Below are 20,017 nucleotides of genomic sequence, written 5' to 3'. Positions count from 1 at the left end.
ATGAGTAGTTCACTTTTGTTCACACACGTTTTACATCTGAGACTGGAATTTTGAAAAGGTTATGAGCACTGCAGCAACAAATACAAGTAGCACAACAAACCCCCAAAAGCTAAATAAAGACAACTTTTCAGATAATAAAAATAAAAGAAAGTACAGCAGTCATTTTAATTCTCTAAAGCCTCCCTTAAATGAAACGGATCCTTGTATAAAAAACATTTGCCCCATATGTGGTTAAATGGAAAGGCTGTAGAACTGCACTGTAGTTCTACAGCCTTTCCATTAATTAAAAGAAAGTGCAAAATAATGCCAAGCTGAGTGGGAAATGCTATATAAGGACTTTAGTGATTTTATAATGGAAGCTCTGATTGTACAATTCAACATTTTTTTCTGGGATTATCCCAGAAACATCAACCATGTTTTGTTGGAAAGGTGTAACTGTGTTGAATCCAGAAATATAGAACATGTGACTGTATCAAAAGTGTAGTAAAAATGCTACATTAAGAAGTGTACAATGTGTTTCCGAACAAAAAAAGGTATTAAATGAGTAAATATCCACCTTCTACAATCTCCTTTACTTCTTTATTGAGTAAAATAAATAAAAAGGTGTCAGACACCCTGAAATTGGTACAGAATCTTTAACAGGTAAAGTCACTATATTGGCTATAAGAGATATTCAATAGTAGGGTATTGTGATTAACCTCACGCCATTAAAACACATGAAGTTCTAATTTGATCCATTTCTATGAGCCACAATCAACACAACTTCATGAAATGGCCAAAATTATCTTTTGAATATTTTTATATGATTTAAAAAACTCATAGTTAAGAGCCTGATCAGCTGCTAGCTGCAATTCTTCTGTTCTGCTTTGGACTTAGCAGCTGATTTATTGACAACCAGAATAACTGCAGTGTTACACAATAATACCTTGCACTGACAATAACTCTCAGGACTATCATACTACTCCTGTTCAGGTAATGAACAAATGGTGCCACTCTCTTTTGTGACCCCATAATAAAAAATTTCACCAGCTTTTAAAATCACTAATACTAATGCACTAGTTTGTTAAACTGTAATAGAAATGTATCTGCACTGAGTTTATTCAGTTTGTGGTTACATTAAACGTGTATTCTGCTCTCATTTAATTTATTTATGCGCTTCTAACAAGTTGAGAAACAAAAGGGGTTTCTTTAGAGTATTATAATGCTTATTTACTCTTCCTTTGTTGCTTTGGTGTCTTATGTAACTGTTTTTGTTGGAGGGCTGCAAAGTTTCAAAGTCCACTTCAAATTGAGTAATTCTCTCTGGCCGAAAACCGTGCCGCTCGACAGCCTGAAACACCTTTTTCTGCAGGGCTAGACTTTCTTCAGTGCTTATCTTCCTCACTGTGTGATACATTTGCATGATGCTTACCTAACAACCAAAAAGGAGAAAGCAGCAGCCTAACGGTCCCTTCTCTAACTAAAAGCTGTTCTGTTGCTCGCTGCAAGAGCAAATACAAGAGTCTTCACCCACTTCCTGCAACTGCAGAGCTAAGGTCCCTGTTTATTATATTCATTTAATGGCACCTTCCCGAAAGCAAAAGGAAAACCCTTAGTGAAGACAATATGACGAGCGAATGAGCCTAATGTCACCTTTAGCTTTGATCATTTGCCCCTGGGGCCATTTGGAACTTGTAAGGCTAAAAATCATAGTCTGTGTTGGTTAAAATCACCTGGCCTTTTTTTAACATTCCCAGAAAATACATGTTAAGAAAAGAGAACATATTTTGCCAAATTTCTCAGTTTAAAAAAAGAGTTGGATCTTGACTCAAGTATAACAGAATCCTTCTTTCATCTTGTTTCATTTCCAGCTCTCTTAAAGTTTAACCAAAAATTCATCAGGGTGGCTTTTTGGGTATGTTGTTGATAGACGAACAAACAACTCTGAGGAACAAAAGTTCAGCATGCAGGTACTTACAGAAATGGTTAAGCCATTATCTGAAAGCATTGTGCACTGTGTAACAAAACAGCTTTTACAGGAGTCTCTTCTGTCCCCAATCCAATTCTGGTTGAGCATGTAGGGTTGAACTTAGAAGTATATAAACTGTGCGATTATCAGTTTGGTTTTTTTTTGGAGGGCAGTAATTTTAGGTGTCCGCACTGGGCCACCCGAACTAATTACAGAACAGAATTTCTTCTGGAACAGGCAAGTATTGGATTCACAAAGCAAAACAACCCACCACAGAAGAACTCAGCATGCTCAGAACTCATTCAGTGGGTATCCCTTGCTCTTTGATTGAATCCAGCACCAACTATAAAGTAAAATAGGTGACCAGTGACTTATTTTTGTATGGGTAACTGACCACTGAGAGCAGACTGGGGGTGTGTGTGTGTGGGGGGGGGAGGGGGGGTGGGGGGGGTGGAGGTAGCCTTAAAGAGAGTGAAATTTAGTGTTATGTAAAGAAAGTAACTGGAATTTATTTTGAACAGTGTAGCATGTAAACCTATTTTAGTGGACCGTGCTAAATAAATAATGATGTGCATAATATGGCCAATTTAAAAGATTTTTTTGTATTAATAACTAAAAAAACAAATCTGAAAAAACCCCAGAATGCTATTTGTATTTTTATTAACAGAATTAGAGAGTAGCAGTGATTTACCTCTGTTAGATGTGTGTATATTTTTGGATAATCAATTACCCTGGTTAAAATAATTCTGTAAAAGTAATTATATAATAATTAAAACATTTATAGGACATTTATAGGAGGTTAATGTATGCCACTGGGGGAAAATAACTAAACGAATAAATAAAAATTAGAAATTATAAAAATTTGGTCTATTGAAAGTTCATGTTAGTTGTAAATAATTATCTGGAAATTCTGACTTAATAACTCAAAGATTCGAGATGTTATTTCCAGATTTGACATAACATAACATGACATAACAATTTGAAACTTTGACGTAATAACCCACAATCTTAACTTACTTGATCTTGAACTTACTTTTTTGCAGTGTTGGAACCAAGCTTCAATTGTTATATCTAAGGGCTGTAATAATTTAAGGTTGATATGTTTTCTGTAAGTAGCACAGAGATTCACTGGGTATGGAAATTGTGGATAACGATTAATACGCTAGTAATAAGCCCGTAACAATCTGTTACTTAACTGCACTCTATTTCCCACAGTGCTCCGCTCTTGAGTGCACGTGTCAATGATGCCAGCAGACCGGACTGAACGTCACATTCCTGCATTCCCTTTTTCCTCAGTGTGGGACGTCGGAGTTGCCACTGGATAGCTAATCCTCTTCCCCCCTCGCTTTCTTTTAGAGAAACACACCCATGACACGGCGGATTTAATCTCTGGAGGCGATCCCAGGTTCGCCAGGAGTTCGCATTTCACTTCGGGTGAGGATTTACTTCGTTTTAAGACAACTGAAGGTGTTTTTCGGTTGGAGCGTTTCAACCGTTGTAACGAGATAACAGTTTTAAGAGATGCGCTGGATTTGCTGCGAGTTGTCTCAGTGAGTGACCTGGTTATGCTTTGATTGGTTTAGCCTCCACCAGCAGACCTGTTGATACGACAGAGTTGACGGAGACTTGTTTGAATTTGTAATTTATAGCCTTTCGGTTACTGCTCCTAAGGGCTAACGCTAGCCGGCTGGTTAGCCGCAAAGCTTGCGTCACCATTGTTACCGGCGATACGCGGGCACACGCAGACACACAGACACACACACCAGGGCGTGGAAGTGCCCCCAGATGTGGCTTTGTTACCTTAACAGGGACAATGCTGTGCAGCTGTTTCAAAACCTCTGACATAAACGAACCGTCATGTATCTCTTCACTGACCCCGGTACACACGGTACTAGCATCACATACAGCATGGGCGTGGTTATAAGTGCTAAATTTAAAAAAAAAAAAAAAAAGCTTAAGCTATAGTGGCACAGGTTGTTAGTCGTCCTTCGGTTTCTGTAACGTTGCGTCATACTTGCTTGACAGGAATTATGGGAACAGTCGCTTAAAGCGTTAAAGTCAATCAGCTGTGCTGAGCTAGCTGCAGAGCAGCACACTGTCTCAGCTGTTGACCCTCACAACAAAGAGTGGATCATCACAGCTGCGACTGTGGCAGGACAGAGGCAGATCAACATTTCTGGCAGATTTGGAACTTCTGTCTAAATATATTTTAACATAAACATTAGCTCATACTCCAATGATGAATGTGTTACATGTTATTCATTAATCATGCAGTCCTTAATGAGAAAACTTAATGAGCAGACTTAATATTTTGATCACTAGCCGACCTGACTGTTGCTCTTTAGCTCACACTTTGGTGAAGTTTGCGCATGGCATTCCTGGGATTCCAGCTGTTTGGGGTCTGATTGGATCAGAGTGACTTTACTGATTTAAGGAATGTTTGCATGCTGCTACAAGTCAAAAAGCAGAGACCAAGGTAACCTTTTTAATGCAGACCTAGAAGCTAGACCTATTTTGCATGATTGCATTATACAGGTGGTATTATTAATAGAGAATTTAAAAAAAGATTGTCTGCAGTGATGAAAGGATGTCTCTGCAGTGTATTTAACTTGTCACATTACTGTGATCACTCACGAGACATATGCTATTTCATTAGAATGCCAAGAGGTCAGTCGGGTTCAGCCACTTTCTCATTCTGTACATATTGTAAAGAGACATTTAGACCACGTTCCTGTTAGCTAATGTAAAGTCCACACATTTGGTAACATTTAGCTGTTGTGAAGATAGTTCAGTCAATTATGATTTGGCCATCATCTGATAGTACATGAGCAAAGACATACTTGGTTGAGATTTGCCTACAGTTGCAGGGAATTCAAGGATATGTATGAAATTGATATTTGATAATATCCCTATATTACTATCATCAAATAGCTGATCAAGAAAAAGAAATATCTGATACACTATGTGCCCCACATATGCTCAATAAAGGATACTGTGGATTCTTAATACACATTGCTACAGTGAGGAAATATTAGAAATATCCATCCATTTGCTTTTTCACTTTGTGATATGTTGTGTAGTTAGATTGCTCTCACATTAAAATAAAACTGAGTTTTGCTGATGTGTAAATGTGGCCTGAAAAAAAGTTTCATTCATACTAATCTAAGAGTCAGTGCACCATCATCACCCCCTGTGATCTGCCATCATGGTGCATGTGAATCCTGCATTAATGTGATGAACGATCGTTATTGTGAACTCTGTCCTGGGAGACCATACAGGGACAAAAAAAGAGAAAAGACAATAATGAAAGGCCGTTGTTGGGTCTAAACTCAGACCCCGCTGTATCCAGGACTTATTCCCATGAAAGAAAAACAAGGCAACAGCGATCGATTGTTTTTACTTGCGCAAGGGAGGCCTTTGGTCAAGAACCAGCTCTTGGAGCTCACGCTCCTAACCTGTCTCCAGCCCAAAGTCCTTCAAAGAGCAGCTTCCCTTGCAGCTATTTATTGACAAACTGTTACAGTTCACACAATAGTTTACAACACGTACCTCCCCTCTTAACCCCCCTTGGTTACAAAGACGAGGCACTGTATGTATATATATGTGTGTGTGTGTGTGTGTGTGTGTGTGTGTGTGTGTGTGTGTGTGTGTGTGTGTGAGAGAGACCTCCTGCTGGGCAGGAAGCTTACATCAAACAGACCTTCCAGATAGGATGTGTCTGTAATCAAACCTACAGCCCCTCACCCAAAAACTCAAGAATCTGGGGAGGGGGACTGTGGAATTGCTTTCATCCCACAGTTAAACAATGTAGAAATGGATGGTAAGCATAAAAATGACAAACATTTAACAATTCACTCTAACAGCCGATCTCACCAGTGATGCCAGGGTTAATTTCCATAGCAGCAGGTAACTCTTACCTCTGTGTTTTATGTCAACGTAAGCATTAGAAAACGAGCTGGTGTTTAGGTCATGACGTAGACCCGGTTCCCTGTATGTGCGTGTAGCGCTTTGAAGAATGTGGAGGAGGCGCAAATATAGCAGCAATGTTACGGAGAGAGTGGGAGCTGCCTGCACAAAACTGGATCATCCTGAGTCAGGCTGTGAAGCAGAAATCTAGCCTTGTTTCAGTGGGGGCTGCTCCTCATTACATTGCTTCTCTGGAACGGATGAGTGAGTGGGAAATGAGAAAGTGAGGATAGAGTGATTACACGGCTGATGAATCAGAGAAACATACAGCAGTTTTGTGAGAGATGACGGAGCTCCAACATGTTATATACTATGGTTTTTGCAGTAAGCCATTGTGTTGCTACTAGTTGTGTTGTTTGTGTGGTTGATCTTTTTGTCAGCAGTTTTGTCATCATCTCAGCCCTGACCAATAATAGCCACAGCTCTGTTGAACACTCACCTTTGTGCCTGTCTTTTGACTTTTGGTTGCTGTTCACCTTTAAGGTCAAAGGACTGTTATCTACCCTCCATACATGTTAGGAAGCCTGTGAGCAGGTCAGCATGCCCTCATTTGTTTGTCACACCTCCACGCTCGTGTGTCCGGACAGAAGAGCATAGCAATGTGGAGCTTCAATCCCAGCAGTTCTGCAGTACTGCACATGCCCACTCCATTCCCATTTGGTCAGTACAGGGACAAAGAGGGACAAAAGAGGACAATGAGGCTATTGTTTTAAGTATACACACACACCATTGTACCTCCCCTCTCGTGTGACATGTGCACACTTTTTTCTGTTAGTCTCTTCCACTGGATTCAGGTTGTTCTAATCGCACACTTGTAAGTACACATAAGAGGGAAAAAACTGAATATTTTTATATTTTGTTTTATGTAACTTATATTGCAGCGTGAAAGAATACGTAGTATTTTATGACTTGAATAGCTCTGCTAGGAGAGAGTTGATCTTTGTAGAATGACTGTGTGATTTTGCAGTGGAGCGCATCTTTGTAGAAAAAAAATCTATATTTAAAAAGCACCAAAAAAGAATGACCTCAACTGATTTACATGAGTTGTTCTTGAGAGAACTTTCATGCGGTCGTTTTCAACACAACAATTAATGGAGGAGAAACTCTTCCAGCGCTAGGGAGATGAATGAGGGCAGGAAGTCAGACAAATGAACGGCATTGAGCATCCAGTTAATTTTCAGAGTTAACTGTGGGGATTAATTTGTATCAGTGTGCTCTGAAGCCATCAGCAAAGATCATCATCATCAAGTATAACTGAAGCTGAATGTCTAACCTCGAGGCTCCCTATCACACATAAATTTATGTTTTTATATTGTTATGACTGTAACTTTTAGCTATGTAAAGGCATATTTCCCTTGTTTAGCCCTGACAATTCCCTTGTATCCATGTCATCTTTAGTAGTAACAATAATAGATCTACAAAGGCAGTTTTCTCGATTGTTGCCACCTGTTGCTCTGGTAACAGGATTTCTGCCTCTGTTTTGGTACTGTACTTCCCGATGCCTGTCAGGGGTATCCTGAGGTTGACTACTTACCTATGTTGCAAACTTGACCAACAAGCCACCCCTCTCAGGCTTACAGAGGTTTGAGAATGTCCTTTTTTTGGCTTTGTGTGAAAACCATAAGATGGACAAATATAGGGGACGCACTCTCTGAAGTGTGACAAATGGCTGAAAAGAAAATGAAATAGAATTTCCAGTTTCACTACCGAGACGCATTATGCAGAAAAAGTGTCGCGGGAGAAATTGTGATTGATTGGTGCCAGCCACATAATGCTTATTATTATCCCTCGGCTTTGTCAGAGAGTGGCACGCAATGTGAACAGTGACACTTTTTCATCTGCATTTTGTAGGCGATATATTTAAAGTGTTCATGTTTGCTAGGTAAGAAGACGGGCTCATCCTTGTACTACCGGTTCCAGTGAATGCAAAATAAGATGCAGTATTAAAAGGATTTATTTGTCATTTACTTATAAAATAAATGAAGCACGTTGTGGAGTCCTGTATTATGATAGAAAATTGTCCATTTGTCATTACATACTGGCAGAGGTGTAAAAAATCTTTGAATCTCTGTGTCTTCAGTGACTGTTAATGTTTCATATGCACACAGGTGTTATTAGTACCCTTTGCTGACTGTAAAGCCCTTGATCCTAACCAAAGTATGCGGTTGCTCCATTTAACCTATTTGCATACATCTATTACAGCAAGTATGTCTGCTGAATGATTAGAGTCAAAGAAGGCACGCAGCTCTTCTGCTCTCAAGAATAGACTACTCCAAATTATATTTAAGCTCAAGTGTGAGTTTCTTAAGCTGCCAGTCAGTAGTAGACCAGATTAGACGTATTACCAGCTCTCACTGCATGGGGTGAGAACATTGACTTGGATTCCCACTGGGTAGACGGGGTCTCATGTTCTGCTCCGTTTGGCTTGTGAGGATTATGGTTCTTACTGATTGGTTGTTGTGTAACCATATCAAAGGTTGCAAATCACCGAACGGTTTAGGCTTGTTTTTCTGTATTCACACAGTAGAAGCTATGTTCTTTGCATTACAGCTGATTTCTTTTTAGTGAGCAAAATCCACGAAGAGAGTGACGCACATCACGTGAAGGAGTCCAAAAAGTCTGTTCCGCACTCTGACGCTTAAATTGAGTTTATGCTTATGTGTTAAATTTTCATTGTAGGTACACTGAAACCAAAACCCCCCTCCCCCAGCCACAAAAACCTACACCGAAACCTGGTGTGGTCCTCGACAGAAATGGAAGACTGGTTGGCCCGTTCAGTACCATTATTTCTTCCTTTTTGTGGATTTTCCATCTTCTTTTTCTGCCGCCAGTTTTAGAATTGACTGGAACAACTCGAAGAGAAAAGCTCCATCATGGTGGTAAAGCATGGTACAGGTACAGTACAGGTATAGGTACTGTACCTGTACCTGTACTGTACTATACCACAGGTATAAATGCTGGGAAAGGCATCAGCCACTAGGCTATGTCATAGGCTCAACATAGATCCAGGGCACAAGTCATATTTAAGCTTTAGGAACAATAATTCAGTTTGTTCAATATCTCATTCAGTAGGCCTGGCAGTGTGTTAATTCAGCACATCAACAGGCTAACTTGTGCAGCGCATTCTCCAGAAGTTTAAGATAGTTACTAATTATATGTATGGTTTTCCAGAAAAGTTCCACTTTCCCTACAATTTGAAAAAAAATACGAGCCTGTGCATATGTTTTCATTTCATAAAATTAAATTTTTGGTTATGCCCATGCTTCAACGTTCCTTTTGGACCACGATTAACTTCTAAACTAGTTGTGACGTTACTCTTTCATTATTCAGACATTAATCAGACACATTGATTAGAGTGTCTACAGCAAAATCGATTTTTTTGTGTGTTTATACACCACTCCTGTTGTAATTTTGCATATATTTGTCCATTAATTGACAAATATATGCACTCTGATTTTGGAGATACATCCAATCACGGACATGCATAGTGATGGAAGTATCTCTATCGGTCCTCAAACAAAGACACAGTGTGCAGTCCAGTGCCACGCTGTGTCTGTCTGGCCAGTTTAGTATCAGCCTGAACGCTGCTGGACTTTGGGCATCGATGTCTATGAGGTCAGCTGTGGTACAGTCTGCTTTGCATTTTATAGGGTTAATGTTTCTCTGCTTGCCTGGAGGGTCACTGCCTGAGGTAACCCAGCTTCTCACCGCACATTGTTACTCCACTATTCATGCTGGAAAGGCTTTGTAATAAGTAATAATGTGTGTATTTTTTGGCTGATAACAAGCTGTGAGACTCTAAAACATAGAGCGGCTCAGGTAAATTGTCCCTAACCCTAACCGGAACCTGCCAGAACCACTCGTCTAATGACAGTGGATAGTAATAAATTACGTGGCTTGTCTAGATTCAACTGAAAGGTTAGGAGGAGACTTTGATGTCTGCAATTGTTGTGTACTGATATGCAATTTCTTAAGCAGCTTAAGCTTAGCAATGAAGTTTGAGGGGAAGCTGGACAGGATGGCAGGCAGTTCTTTGTTGTAACAGCTGTTAGGATTGAGGAAAAAGTGCGAAAGGGTGGAGACAGGAAAGAGCAGAGGAGGAGTTAGAGCATTGTGGGTCAGGGGACTGAAAAATGTAGTTTGAGAAGACAGAAAAGGAGAATAGAAAAAAGAGGAGAGAGTGTGTCGTACTGTGATGAATCTACAAGGAAATTAATACTACATAAACAGGTAGAATAAAAAAACTCCACAGTGCAACAACCACTGCAAAAAATTGCTTGAAATCTGGAGACATGAGTCAGGATATTTTATACTTTCTTACATGGTGCACACAGCCAGAATAAGTGGATTCACATGTGTTTGCACTACTGGAGATACGCTCTGTGGTGCCGGTGAGGGAGTTTGCAGGAGGCAGGACACATGAAGCCTGCTCGCTAGAGGTGAGTGTGCTGGACCGTTAACTGGACTGTTTGCACACTGGCGCAATCCAACATTACACAAACTTGTAGTAAAAAGCTGGAAAGTTTTAGACCGGCTAATGCTAAGCTTCATTGTGTTGAAGACTTATCTGCTTATATGCACCTCGAATGCTTATGCACGTTTGTCTGCCAACCATTTTATACTACTTATCTTGGTCCAGGTCATATGACCCTGCTGGTCGATGCACATGCTTTTTTACATGTGCAGTCTAAAATTTTCACCACCCTGTAGTTCTTATCTATTTTAGAATAGCTATAGTAAGTAATTTAAACAAATAGTTGACAGTATTTCACAACAGCAAAGTTTTAAAGCTTCGCCCGGTGAACCCTGGGGTTGACGGCAACTGGTGTGTTGAGTTTTTATCTAACCAAATTCCCTGCGCCGGGAGGGGAAGACATTGTTGCAAATCAGTGACTCATGAGCTGTTTCTGTCTTGCTCGATACTTTTCTCTTCCCATCATTCTTTTACAGGTCAACCTTGGTTTCATCTATACAAAGAATTTCTTTTATCAGAAAGGTCATATCTCTTTTAGATGTTTTCTGGCAAAATGTAATGTGTCCTTCCTGTTCTTGAGTGTAACCAGTGGTTTGCACCTTGTTGCAAATCCTCTGTTTTTACATTTTTGCATCTCTGACAGTGATACATCTATCTATTTTAGAGCATTCTTGACTTGGCAAGAAGCTGAGAAGTTGTTTTTCTTAGGCAAGGAAAGAATCCTTCAATCATCTGCTGTAATTACCTTCTGTAGCCTTTCAGGCCTATTGGTTTTGCTAAGCTGGCCTGTGTCTTCCTTTTCTCAGGCAATTTACCACATTGTTGATTTGGCTACGTTTTTGCAATCTCTCTGATGGGTTTAGTTAGCTTTTTTTTCACTCACGTCAACATTTTTTTTAGACGTTCATTGGGAGTTCTAGTGAAAAGGTATGAAACTACCATGGCCATGAAACTGCTTGTCAGTCAATTGTTCAATGGCTAAACAGTCAACACACTATTTTTGTAAATCTCCTAGAATTAAAGCTAAAAGTCTGCACTTCAATCACATCTTGATTGTTTGGTCAAAAATCCCCTGTGAAAAAAGTACAAAAATTATGTCATTGTCCAAAAATTCATACATTAAATAGTTCAGACAAACAGGTCAGGATACAAGGATGACGTAAGGAAAAAGTCACATTGGATGTTGTGTTAAAAATAGGCATTAGTGCCCACCCTGTAGCTGAAGTAGCTGTATGGATCTTCTCTACTGCCAAGTTGAAGATGTTTGTAAAGTATGCGTGTATCATAGGAGTCAGGATAGGCGTGGATACAAAATGCAGCTTATTTAAATGTCAGAAATCTTCTCATTTCATGTGAGCGTAGATAGAAAGGCTGGACGATCATTACTAGTAAGTTAAAATTCAAGCAGGACTTCACAATGATTTCATCATTGTCTGCATCTTTTTGTTATTTGAGAGCTCATATCGCTGATTGATCTTAGCGTGTATGGGGAAGATGAGACCTGTGTTTGGTGAATCTGAGCTGCCTTGCAATGCTATTTGTGTCCCTGACCTTGCAGAGTCAGTTCCTCTGTTTAGTCAAAGCTCTAAGATGGGCCACCAGCCTGCAGAGCTTCTTTATTTGTTATTCCTCACATATACACCAAATACAGTAGTATCCTTTTCTTTGTGAAGAGCAGGTCCTTGCTTTAATCTTCTATCCTTTTCCCTTTTCCTGCAGCCTATAAGTACAATAGTAGTTTGGCTTTTTTTTTTACTGTTACATGTGATTGTATTTTATAACTAAACACTTATTTTTCCCTCATGAGAAAAAATTGATTTTTAGTCAATGTAGCCATGAAACAAATCAGAACTGCAGATTTAGAGTGCTGTGTTGCAAAACACTGCTGGGTAGGCTTGCATCCCATTCCACAGATGCCTCACTCCTGTGATATGCAGAACAAGCTTTATATCCTGAAGTTAATGCCATTGAGATGGACCTGGTGATTCGCTCATCCCCTGCAGAAAGCACATAAAGGCTGTAATAGCACTGTAGAAATTGTCATATATAGCAAGGCAAAAAAACCCAGAAGCTACGTGTATTTTGCATCAATCAAAGGGTCAATAATTGCTGGCAGCTGTTTACCCTTAGGCAGTAATCCCACACTACATATCAAGGACAACAGTAGGACATCTGACTGGATTGTAGCCACTACCAATATGCATCTATCAACATACTGTTGCATTCACACTATTATTGATTGCAGCTCTACTTATTCAAACTGTGTTAAAAGTATTATAACTCAATATTTTTAACTTCAGAGCTCGAGTGAATAAACACAGTGCTGTAAAAAAAAAAATTAGTTTTGATTTCTTTTGTCATTTTTACATGTTTCAGATTATCAAATTTTAATATTAGACAAAGATAAATGAAAAAAAAATACTAAATGCATTTTTCCAATTAGGATTTTTTTTTAATCAAGAGAGAGAAGATATCCAAATCTGTGTGTTCCCTAAACCAGCGGTCCCCAACCTTTTTTGCGCCACAGACCGGTTTATGTCAGACAATTTTTTCACGGACCAGCCTTTAAGTTGTCACAGATAAATACAACAAAATAAAACCAGTACCGGTAACAAAAAAAGGAAATGCATTCATAACACAGGGGAAAAGACCCAGGGAAATGGAGTTAATGATAAAAAAATAACGATGAAAACCGCTAAAATCTCTGAAAACCATAAATTTCACACCCGAGGCTCAACTCTCGCGGCCCGGTACCAAATGACTCACGGACCGTGGCCAGGGTGTTGGGGGCCGCTGCCCTAAACCTAATAACTAGTTGCACCACCCTTGACAGCAAGAACTGCAATTGAGTATTTGTAATAACTGGCACTGAGTGTTTCACATCCCCGTGGAGGAATTTTGGTCCACTCTTCTTTGCAGAATAGTTTTAATTCGCTCACACTGCTGGGTTTTCAAGCATGAATGGCCTGTTTAAGGTCATGCCATTATCGGATTTAAGCCCAGACTTTGATTAGGCGTCTCTTATATAAGTTTATTATATATAAGTTAATTTACCATTAATTTTTAATGTCTGAAGTGAGTTTGCACTGTCCATGGTTCGTATACAGTGGGTCCATGTAATATGGTGGTTTACACATTCGATTAACACATGACACATGAAAGGTTGCTGGTAGACCAGTGGGAGACACAAATCCCTTTGGATTTGAGTAAGGGCGTCTGGCATAAAAATCTGCCAGGTCAGATATGCAGAGATACCCGCTGTGGCAACCAGCAGGGAGTACCCAAAAGTAGCAGGTTGTTACCGGTTTGGCTGAGGACATAGCGAGGGGCACAACTTGGATTGATTGGATTGTCAGATAAATTTGTCGCCGTTTTTGGCTGCATATGGGAAAGAACATAGCTGGAATTTCACTTTAGTTTCAGTCTTAAAATACACCAAATACCATGAAGATAACAAATGTCTCTGAGTCAGCAATGGCAACGAAAAGGGACAGCGCAGGGAAAACTTGTAAACCTCTGTAGAACTTTACTAAAGCCAACAGTGCACCCTTTTATGGTGTGCAATTTTGTAAACAATCTCATCATAAATGTCACAATATATTTCCAAAGCTGGACTGAACTACTAGAAAAAAGCCCTCCATTGGTCAAAGCCACAGAATTGTTTGTCCTTCCTTAAAATGGGGTCTCAAGTCCATGTACCAAGCATGACTGTGATAGCTGTGACCCTACATCCTGTTAGGCAGCTTTCTCAGTGATTATGATTGGCAATAATTGCAGCAAGTGACATAAGATCCAGTATCGCTAAAAGTTAATTAAGGAAGAACTATGCTTGATTAAAGCAAACTAATTTTACTCAGACATATGGTTTAAAAGTTAAAGGCACCAAAATGGACCCCTTTTTAAGCCCTTTAGTTGTACTGCACTGCTGGCAAGGCAGACACCATTGTTTAACAGGTTCTTGCTTTTCATATGCCCCACCTCTCTTCCTACACTCATAAAAAGCATCCTGTCAACTTGTGCATAATCCTGCTAACAGACAAAAAGACAAACCAGAAAGCAGTAGTGAAAACAGAGTTACCTTGGCAGAGGTAACAAGTAGTGAATCACTGCATCTATACGGAGATTGGAGAAAATATGAAAGCATGCAAACATATATGTAGATATATGCATGGGTGTGCCAGGGGATGCTTATACTTGTACATGTGTGCATGCATTCATAAACTTGCAGGTCCCGTGTTGCTGAGCACACACTTGGTTTGAGTGTGCATACTTCTGTAACCTACTAATTGCAAATCACCAGGCTAATCAAAGCCCTGGCATTAATGTATGGTGGATTATATTATTGACACGTATGGATTACAGTGCTGACTGTGAGTCAGATGCATAACATGTTGACCTGCTAGTGTTTGTGGAGATTCAGGTTACTGTCTCTCAACAACAGTTCAGAACCTGAGGTCTGATCTTCTAGTGGAGGATGTTGATGTTATTTGCTGACTGTTCTAAATTTGTTTAGAGTTGTTGGTATGCTAGCTTAACTTAGAAATGATCCTGCCTTTGTTGTACGTCTGTTTGAAAAACATTGCCCTTCATGCAGTGCAGAAATTAGTAAGATCAAATTTGATCTTGGAAAAAGAGATTGCAGAATATGTTTAGGAAATACCACTCCCCATTACTCTGGCATTAGGCAGCGCTGTTGCATCATAGCCAAAACAAAGCCTATAGACTTTCTGTAGCTGACTTGTTGGCTGCAAATGCACAGGACTCCCCAGCGAGTCCCAAGGACTCAGCAGATACCATTCTGCTTGCTCCAGCCATAAATCCTCTTTGCATGGCTGGTGATCAAGCCGTGATGTAAAGGAGCTTAGTAGCAATAGACAGACAGCCAGGAAACTGCTTCCCTGTTGGCCGGGGGTCAGGTGATCACACAAAAACACTGACAGGAGACAGAGGGAGAGAGGCGGCAAGGTAAAGGTGGGAAAACAAACTGACATTGAGAGGTGTGTGAATGGTGACAGCTAAGAGGGTTTGTGGAGCAACTTTTCAAAAGTTGGATTGATAAGCTGAGTGCCTGCCTGGGCCTGCTGTAGCTCCACCTGAACACAGGTTTTCTGTCTTGTGTGTTGGACAGTTTGTTGGAAGCAGACAGTGCATGTATGGGTGTTTGCTGACAGCAGGGAGGCTGTGTACCTTCTTCAAATGTCAGGGAGTTGAGGTGGAAAAGGTAAGAAAAATGTGTTTAGCTGTTCCTGAGCTGCAAGCAGTGATTATTTTAGGTAAATCTACCGGGGATATATTTGATCAAGTGACTCAACAGTTTGTCTGTATTGGGTTGTTGGACTGATGTCCACGCACCTCTTTGACAGTCAGTGTCTCGATATTGAAACATTTATTATAATGACTATATAATGACTCTCAAAAAGTTGAGCTTCACTTACTCTTGTCCATTTCTTAAACTTCCTTTCCCCACAGGTCACTTTCCTTTCTCCCTCCCTCCCCTCCCTCCCCCTCCACCCATCACTGCACCCGTTGCCATGGAGAGCTCTTCGGTGGCGTCTGCGTCGTCCGAGGCTGGGAGCACACGCTCGCAGGAGATAGAAGAGCTGGAGCGCTTTATCGACAGCTATGTGCTGGAGTATCAAGTGCAAGGGCTTCTGGGAGACAAGGCAGATGGAGACTTGGACTTGGACAGTAGCTGCAAGGTACCCCAGGTCAGAGCTATATCACATTAGCAGTACTGTATTTGATTATTCCAGGCCTTGGTGGTGTCTGTGGATTTTTTTTTATCTTCCCAAAAAAGACTGGAAGGTTTCTCTCTGTGTCAGCTGCCATTAGTGTTGTAATGAATACTGTGTAAATAGAGAGAAAGTGGAAGGGCATTCGTCAGAGATGTACCACGAAGATAGATTATTGGGTTAGGGTGGTATTTTGAGGTTAATATCAGAGCGTTCATTGTCATGAAGGTCTTTTTACCTAGTTAGATTACCATGGTAACTAATGCCAAACACATAATATGGCCCGGAGCAGGTTATGTTCTGAGTTTCAGTTCACAAATGACTGTGTGAGAGCCACATTCTCACTGGCGCTTACATTTTTGGTATGCTCTATGTGCCATATAGATTCTCTGATGAAGAAATATGTTTATTCACAGTTTTTTGCAGGATCACTCTCATTTTATTTGTATGTACAGTGTTTTGGCATTTAATGATTTAGGTTCTTTATAGATCGGTATCATCTCTTCCTCTAATACTGTCTCTGATTGGCCAGTTTTGCACTGAAGAAAAGTAAAGTAACACATCTAATCTCAGACATTTGAAACAGAAATTTAGAAGTTCAACTTCAAATAGTGACTTGACTTATTCAGGACGGTGATTTAACTACAACATGACATAGAAGCTCAGTAGCCTTGCTCTTATATACGAACACAACAGAATCTAACCAGTTGGCATCCAGCTGAATAGAGTTCCCCATTGCAAAGAGACACATCTCAGATGATCTCATTGAAAGAGATTAAGATCGATTCCAACATGTTGGCAATCTGTCTGCATTTATGAATTAGATCAATTCAATTAGTCAATTACTTGCAAGCCTTGCTTTCCACCAGGGTGACCTGTGCATGTGCCATTTGATCAACCAATGTACGGCCAGTCACTGGACAACCACAGATTATTGGTTAATTAGTAGCTGTCCCTATTTTTATTGTAGTGTGACAGAACCATAATGCAAAGAAAGCATGGCAGTGTTGAACTTACATTGTAGTTCACCTTTAGCTGCTTCAGCTGCTTTGACCTAGTTTATTGGCTGCTACACAAACTATACACCAGGCTTTAAGATTTGGTCAGAAACATAATTTTGAGTCAGTTATAAAAGCAGAACTTCAAAGTAACTTTAAATATGCTTTAATAAGACTTTAAATATGCCGTAATTGTTAACCTACCTACTTTGTTTTCTCTCTTCTTCAGTGGACAGATGACTGCAATGATAAGAAAGATGGTAGCTGGACATCATCACAAGGACGAGGCACATCTAAGCCAGTGAGTGTTTGTCTGTTCACAGCTCTATCTTTGCTAAATAGAGGTGGGGATCACCAGATACCCTGTGATATGAAATTATCACAATATATGACTCACAATACAATATTATTGTAGTTTTTAACATTTTGCAAGATGCTGACCATTGCAATAACATATAGTGGGACTTGTCATGTTTTGTCCACTTTAAATGACATTACACTTTGTCAACATCTGTTTTATCCAGTAAGATGAGATAAGTTGCCTCACTTCAATTATTTGGTTTGCTAGGAAATGAGCATATCGACACTGTCGCTAACATGTGCAATAACTGTTGCTATAAGATGGAATCAGTTTGCTAACAGTCTGATACGAGTGATTGAATGGGGTCAAGTTGGCAATTACACGCAATCTGTTTCTGATAATATAACAATTAACAGTGATAAATTGTGAAAAATCACATATCTGTTTCTGTTTACCTAGACAGAAATTCACATTTACCTATTACAGTTGTATTCAGCAACCAGCTGGTAACCAGTTGAGTTGAGTATCCTTGAGTTGTGCTCATTGACAATGACTTATTCATGCTGATGGCAACACATCTGTCTGCATTTGAAAAACCAGATTATTTGCAGACCTTTGACAGTCTCTCTAAGTCTGATTGCACTCAGTCCAGTTCAGACTGCAACTGCTTGCAAACAGGTAGCCTCCTATCAGTCGATTGCCTTTATGCTTACCATTATGCTGAACATAATGTTATGCTGCTGTTGTCTTAATATAAAGATGTTAAATCACTAACAACCAAAATAATTTGGATGCCTAAAACAATAATACAAAAGCTTTAGTCATTGTAACACATCTCCTAGGCAAGGTCAGATGTATACCGTTGCACATGGTAGTTGCTGATCTGAAAATAGTCCTAATTTTACCCAGTGCACCCTTTCAGTCTGCTCGAGCTGCATATTGACTTACTCTCTGGTCACTGGATCACCACAATGATTAAATCACGTTTTCCTTCTCTCTGTTCTGTACATGCTCATCCATTTTCTGGGCTCTGTCAGCTCTTCAGTGTATGATTGAAAGAGCTCTGTAACACCAACCTTTAGTCATTCATCTACACTTTCTACATTGAAAGCATGTTCATAGTGACTGTCATGGGACACTATGACGCTAGAGCCAGTTATTAAAAAAATACTAAGTGAGTTACCAGCTAGTTAGTCTGTTAAATCTGAGTCTGTGTGTGTCGCTCTGGTGCGTTCTCACAATGCAGATTTTGGTGATTTTTTATTGTTGTATTGTTGCTCTCCAGAGGTGACTTTTTAGCAGCATGGATTAGAATGATCTAACAAAATTAAGCAGGGTAGAGCTGAAATGTGACTGTTTATGGTAACAAAATGAGAAAGCAGCAGAGATCAAGCTTTTTCCATTTTCCATGTTCAGCAGGTTTTGACTAGAGATGGACCGATCCGATATCACGTATCGGTATCGGTCCGATACTGACGTAAATTACTGGTTCGGATATCGGAGAGAAATAAAAAATGTAATCCGATCCATTAAATATCAAAAAAGCACCTCACAATACCTGCGACACGACACGAGCAAGTACCTCTTCTTGCTGCTACTTCAATCGTGAAACTGATTAATGATCAGCTGATCGGCTTTTCTGTCGCGAGTCCGTCTTTCTTGTTTGTTTTTGGCCCACTTCGCGCCAGAAAGAGGAAACCAGCGGCTGAACAACAGCAGCACGTTTAAGCTTGATAAGCTGTTGTTAGAATGTATTCAATATTACTTTGTACACCAGGATCCTTTTCTATGTAGCTGACGGCTGGTAACTGTGCAGGGGCGGATCTAGCAAAGTTTAGCCAGGGGGGCCGATAGGGCATGAACAGGGAAAAGGGGGCACAAAGACATACTTTTCTTTCTTATTCTCATTTAAAACGTCTAGCTTTTAATAAATAATTATCTGAATCTTACACCCCAAGTTTTAATCTTATGTAAAATATATAGAAGTCCATTACTGTATTATAGTAACTGTTAAGTCTAATATACCCTAGTAAGCTATAGTACTTTTTCCTTTGGGAAGATACCATCTGTGCAGTCTGCAATTCTGTTGAAGAAAGATGTTGAATCTATTTAATTATTCTTGAAAAATAATTGATTTCTGTGCATTTTTTCCCCCACACTGCATCAAATTAAAGTTGATTACGTCGATTAAGCATCATGAGATGGAGGGTGGGGGGTGTTTCCCTATTTTTTTTTGCTGGGAGTTTGCAACCCTATTAGTTAGGTTGCTTAATATTTCTGCTAAGTACTCTTTAAAATACCAGAGTAGGAAGGATGGAGTAGGTTTAAGTTTATTAGATTGATCAGTATTGCTGAACTATGAAATATTTTGGGTGCAGTGTATTTTTTACATACAGGTATAACAGAATAGCTTTAGTGTTGTTGTTTATTTAAACTTGAATATTAACTTACACAAAATGCAGCAATATATTAAAAAAACAGTTTTATTGATTAAAAAACACACTATATCGGATTCATATCGGTATCGGCAGATATCCAAATTTATGATATCGGTATCGGTATCGGACATAAAAAAGTGTCTCTAGTTTTGACACTGAC

At 39.7% G+C, this 20,017-nt stretch overlaps 1 protein-coding gene across 4 annotated transcripts in view; it reads left to right on the top strand.

The window, feature by feature from the left end:
• Nucleotides 1-3,235: 3,235 nt before the first annotated feature.
• The window catches only part of ctif (CBP80/20-dependent translation initiation factor), a 64,259-nt gene continuing 47,477 nt past the window's right edge, over nt 3,236-20,017 (top strand). For 2 of the 4 annotated variants that reach the window (XM_063478377.2, XM_063478374.2), the window contains exons 1-3: nt 3,236-3,382; nt 15,858-16,096; nt 17,348-17,419. In XM_063478377.2, coding sequence (XP_063334447.1) covers nt 15,920-16,096; nt 17,348-17,419 — 249 coding nt within the window. In that variant the 5' untranslated portion in view covers nt 3,236-3,382; nt 15,858-15,919. Of the gene's footprint in view, nt 3,383-15,368; nt 15,610-15,857; nt 16,097-17,347; nt 17,420-20,017 lie in introns of those variants that run through there. The other 2 variants (XM_063478376.2, XM_063478375.1) reach the window with 2 other exon arrangements.

This window comes from Pelmatolapia mariae, linkage group LG7, assembly GCF_036321145.2.
Source record: "Pelmatolapia mariae isolate MD_Pm_ZW linkage group LG7, Pm_UMD_F_2, whole genome shotgun sequence".
Classification (NCBI taxonomy): Eukaryota; Metazoa; Chordata; class Actinopteri; order Cichliformes; family Cichlidae; genus Pelmatolapia; species Pelmatolapia mariae.
This window is presented reverse-complemented; position numbering and strand designations above follow the sequence as displayed.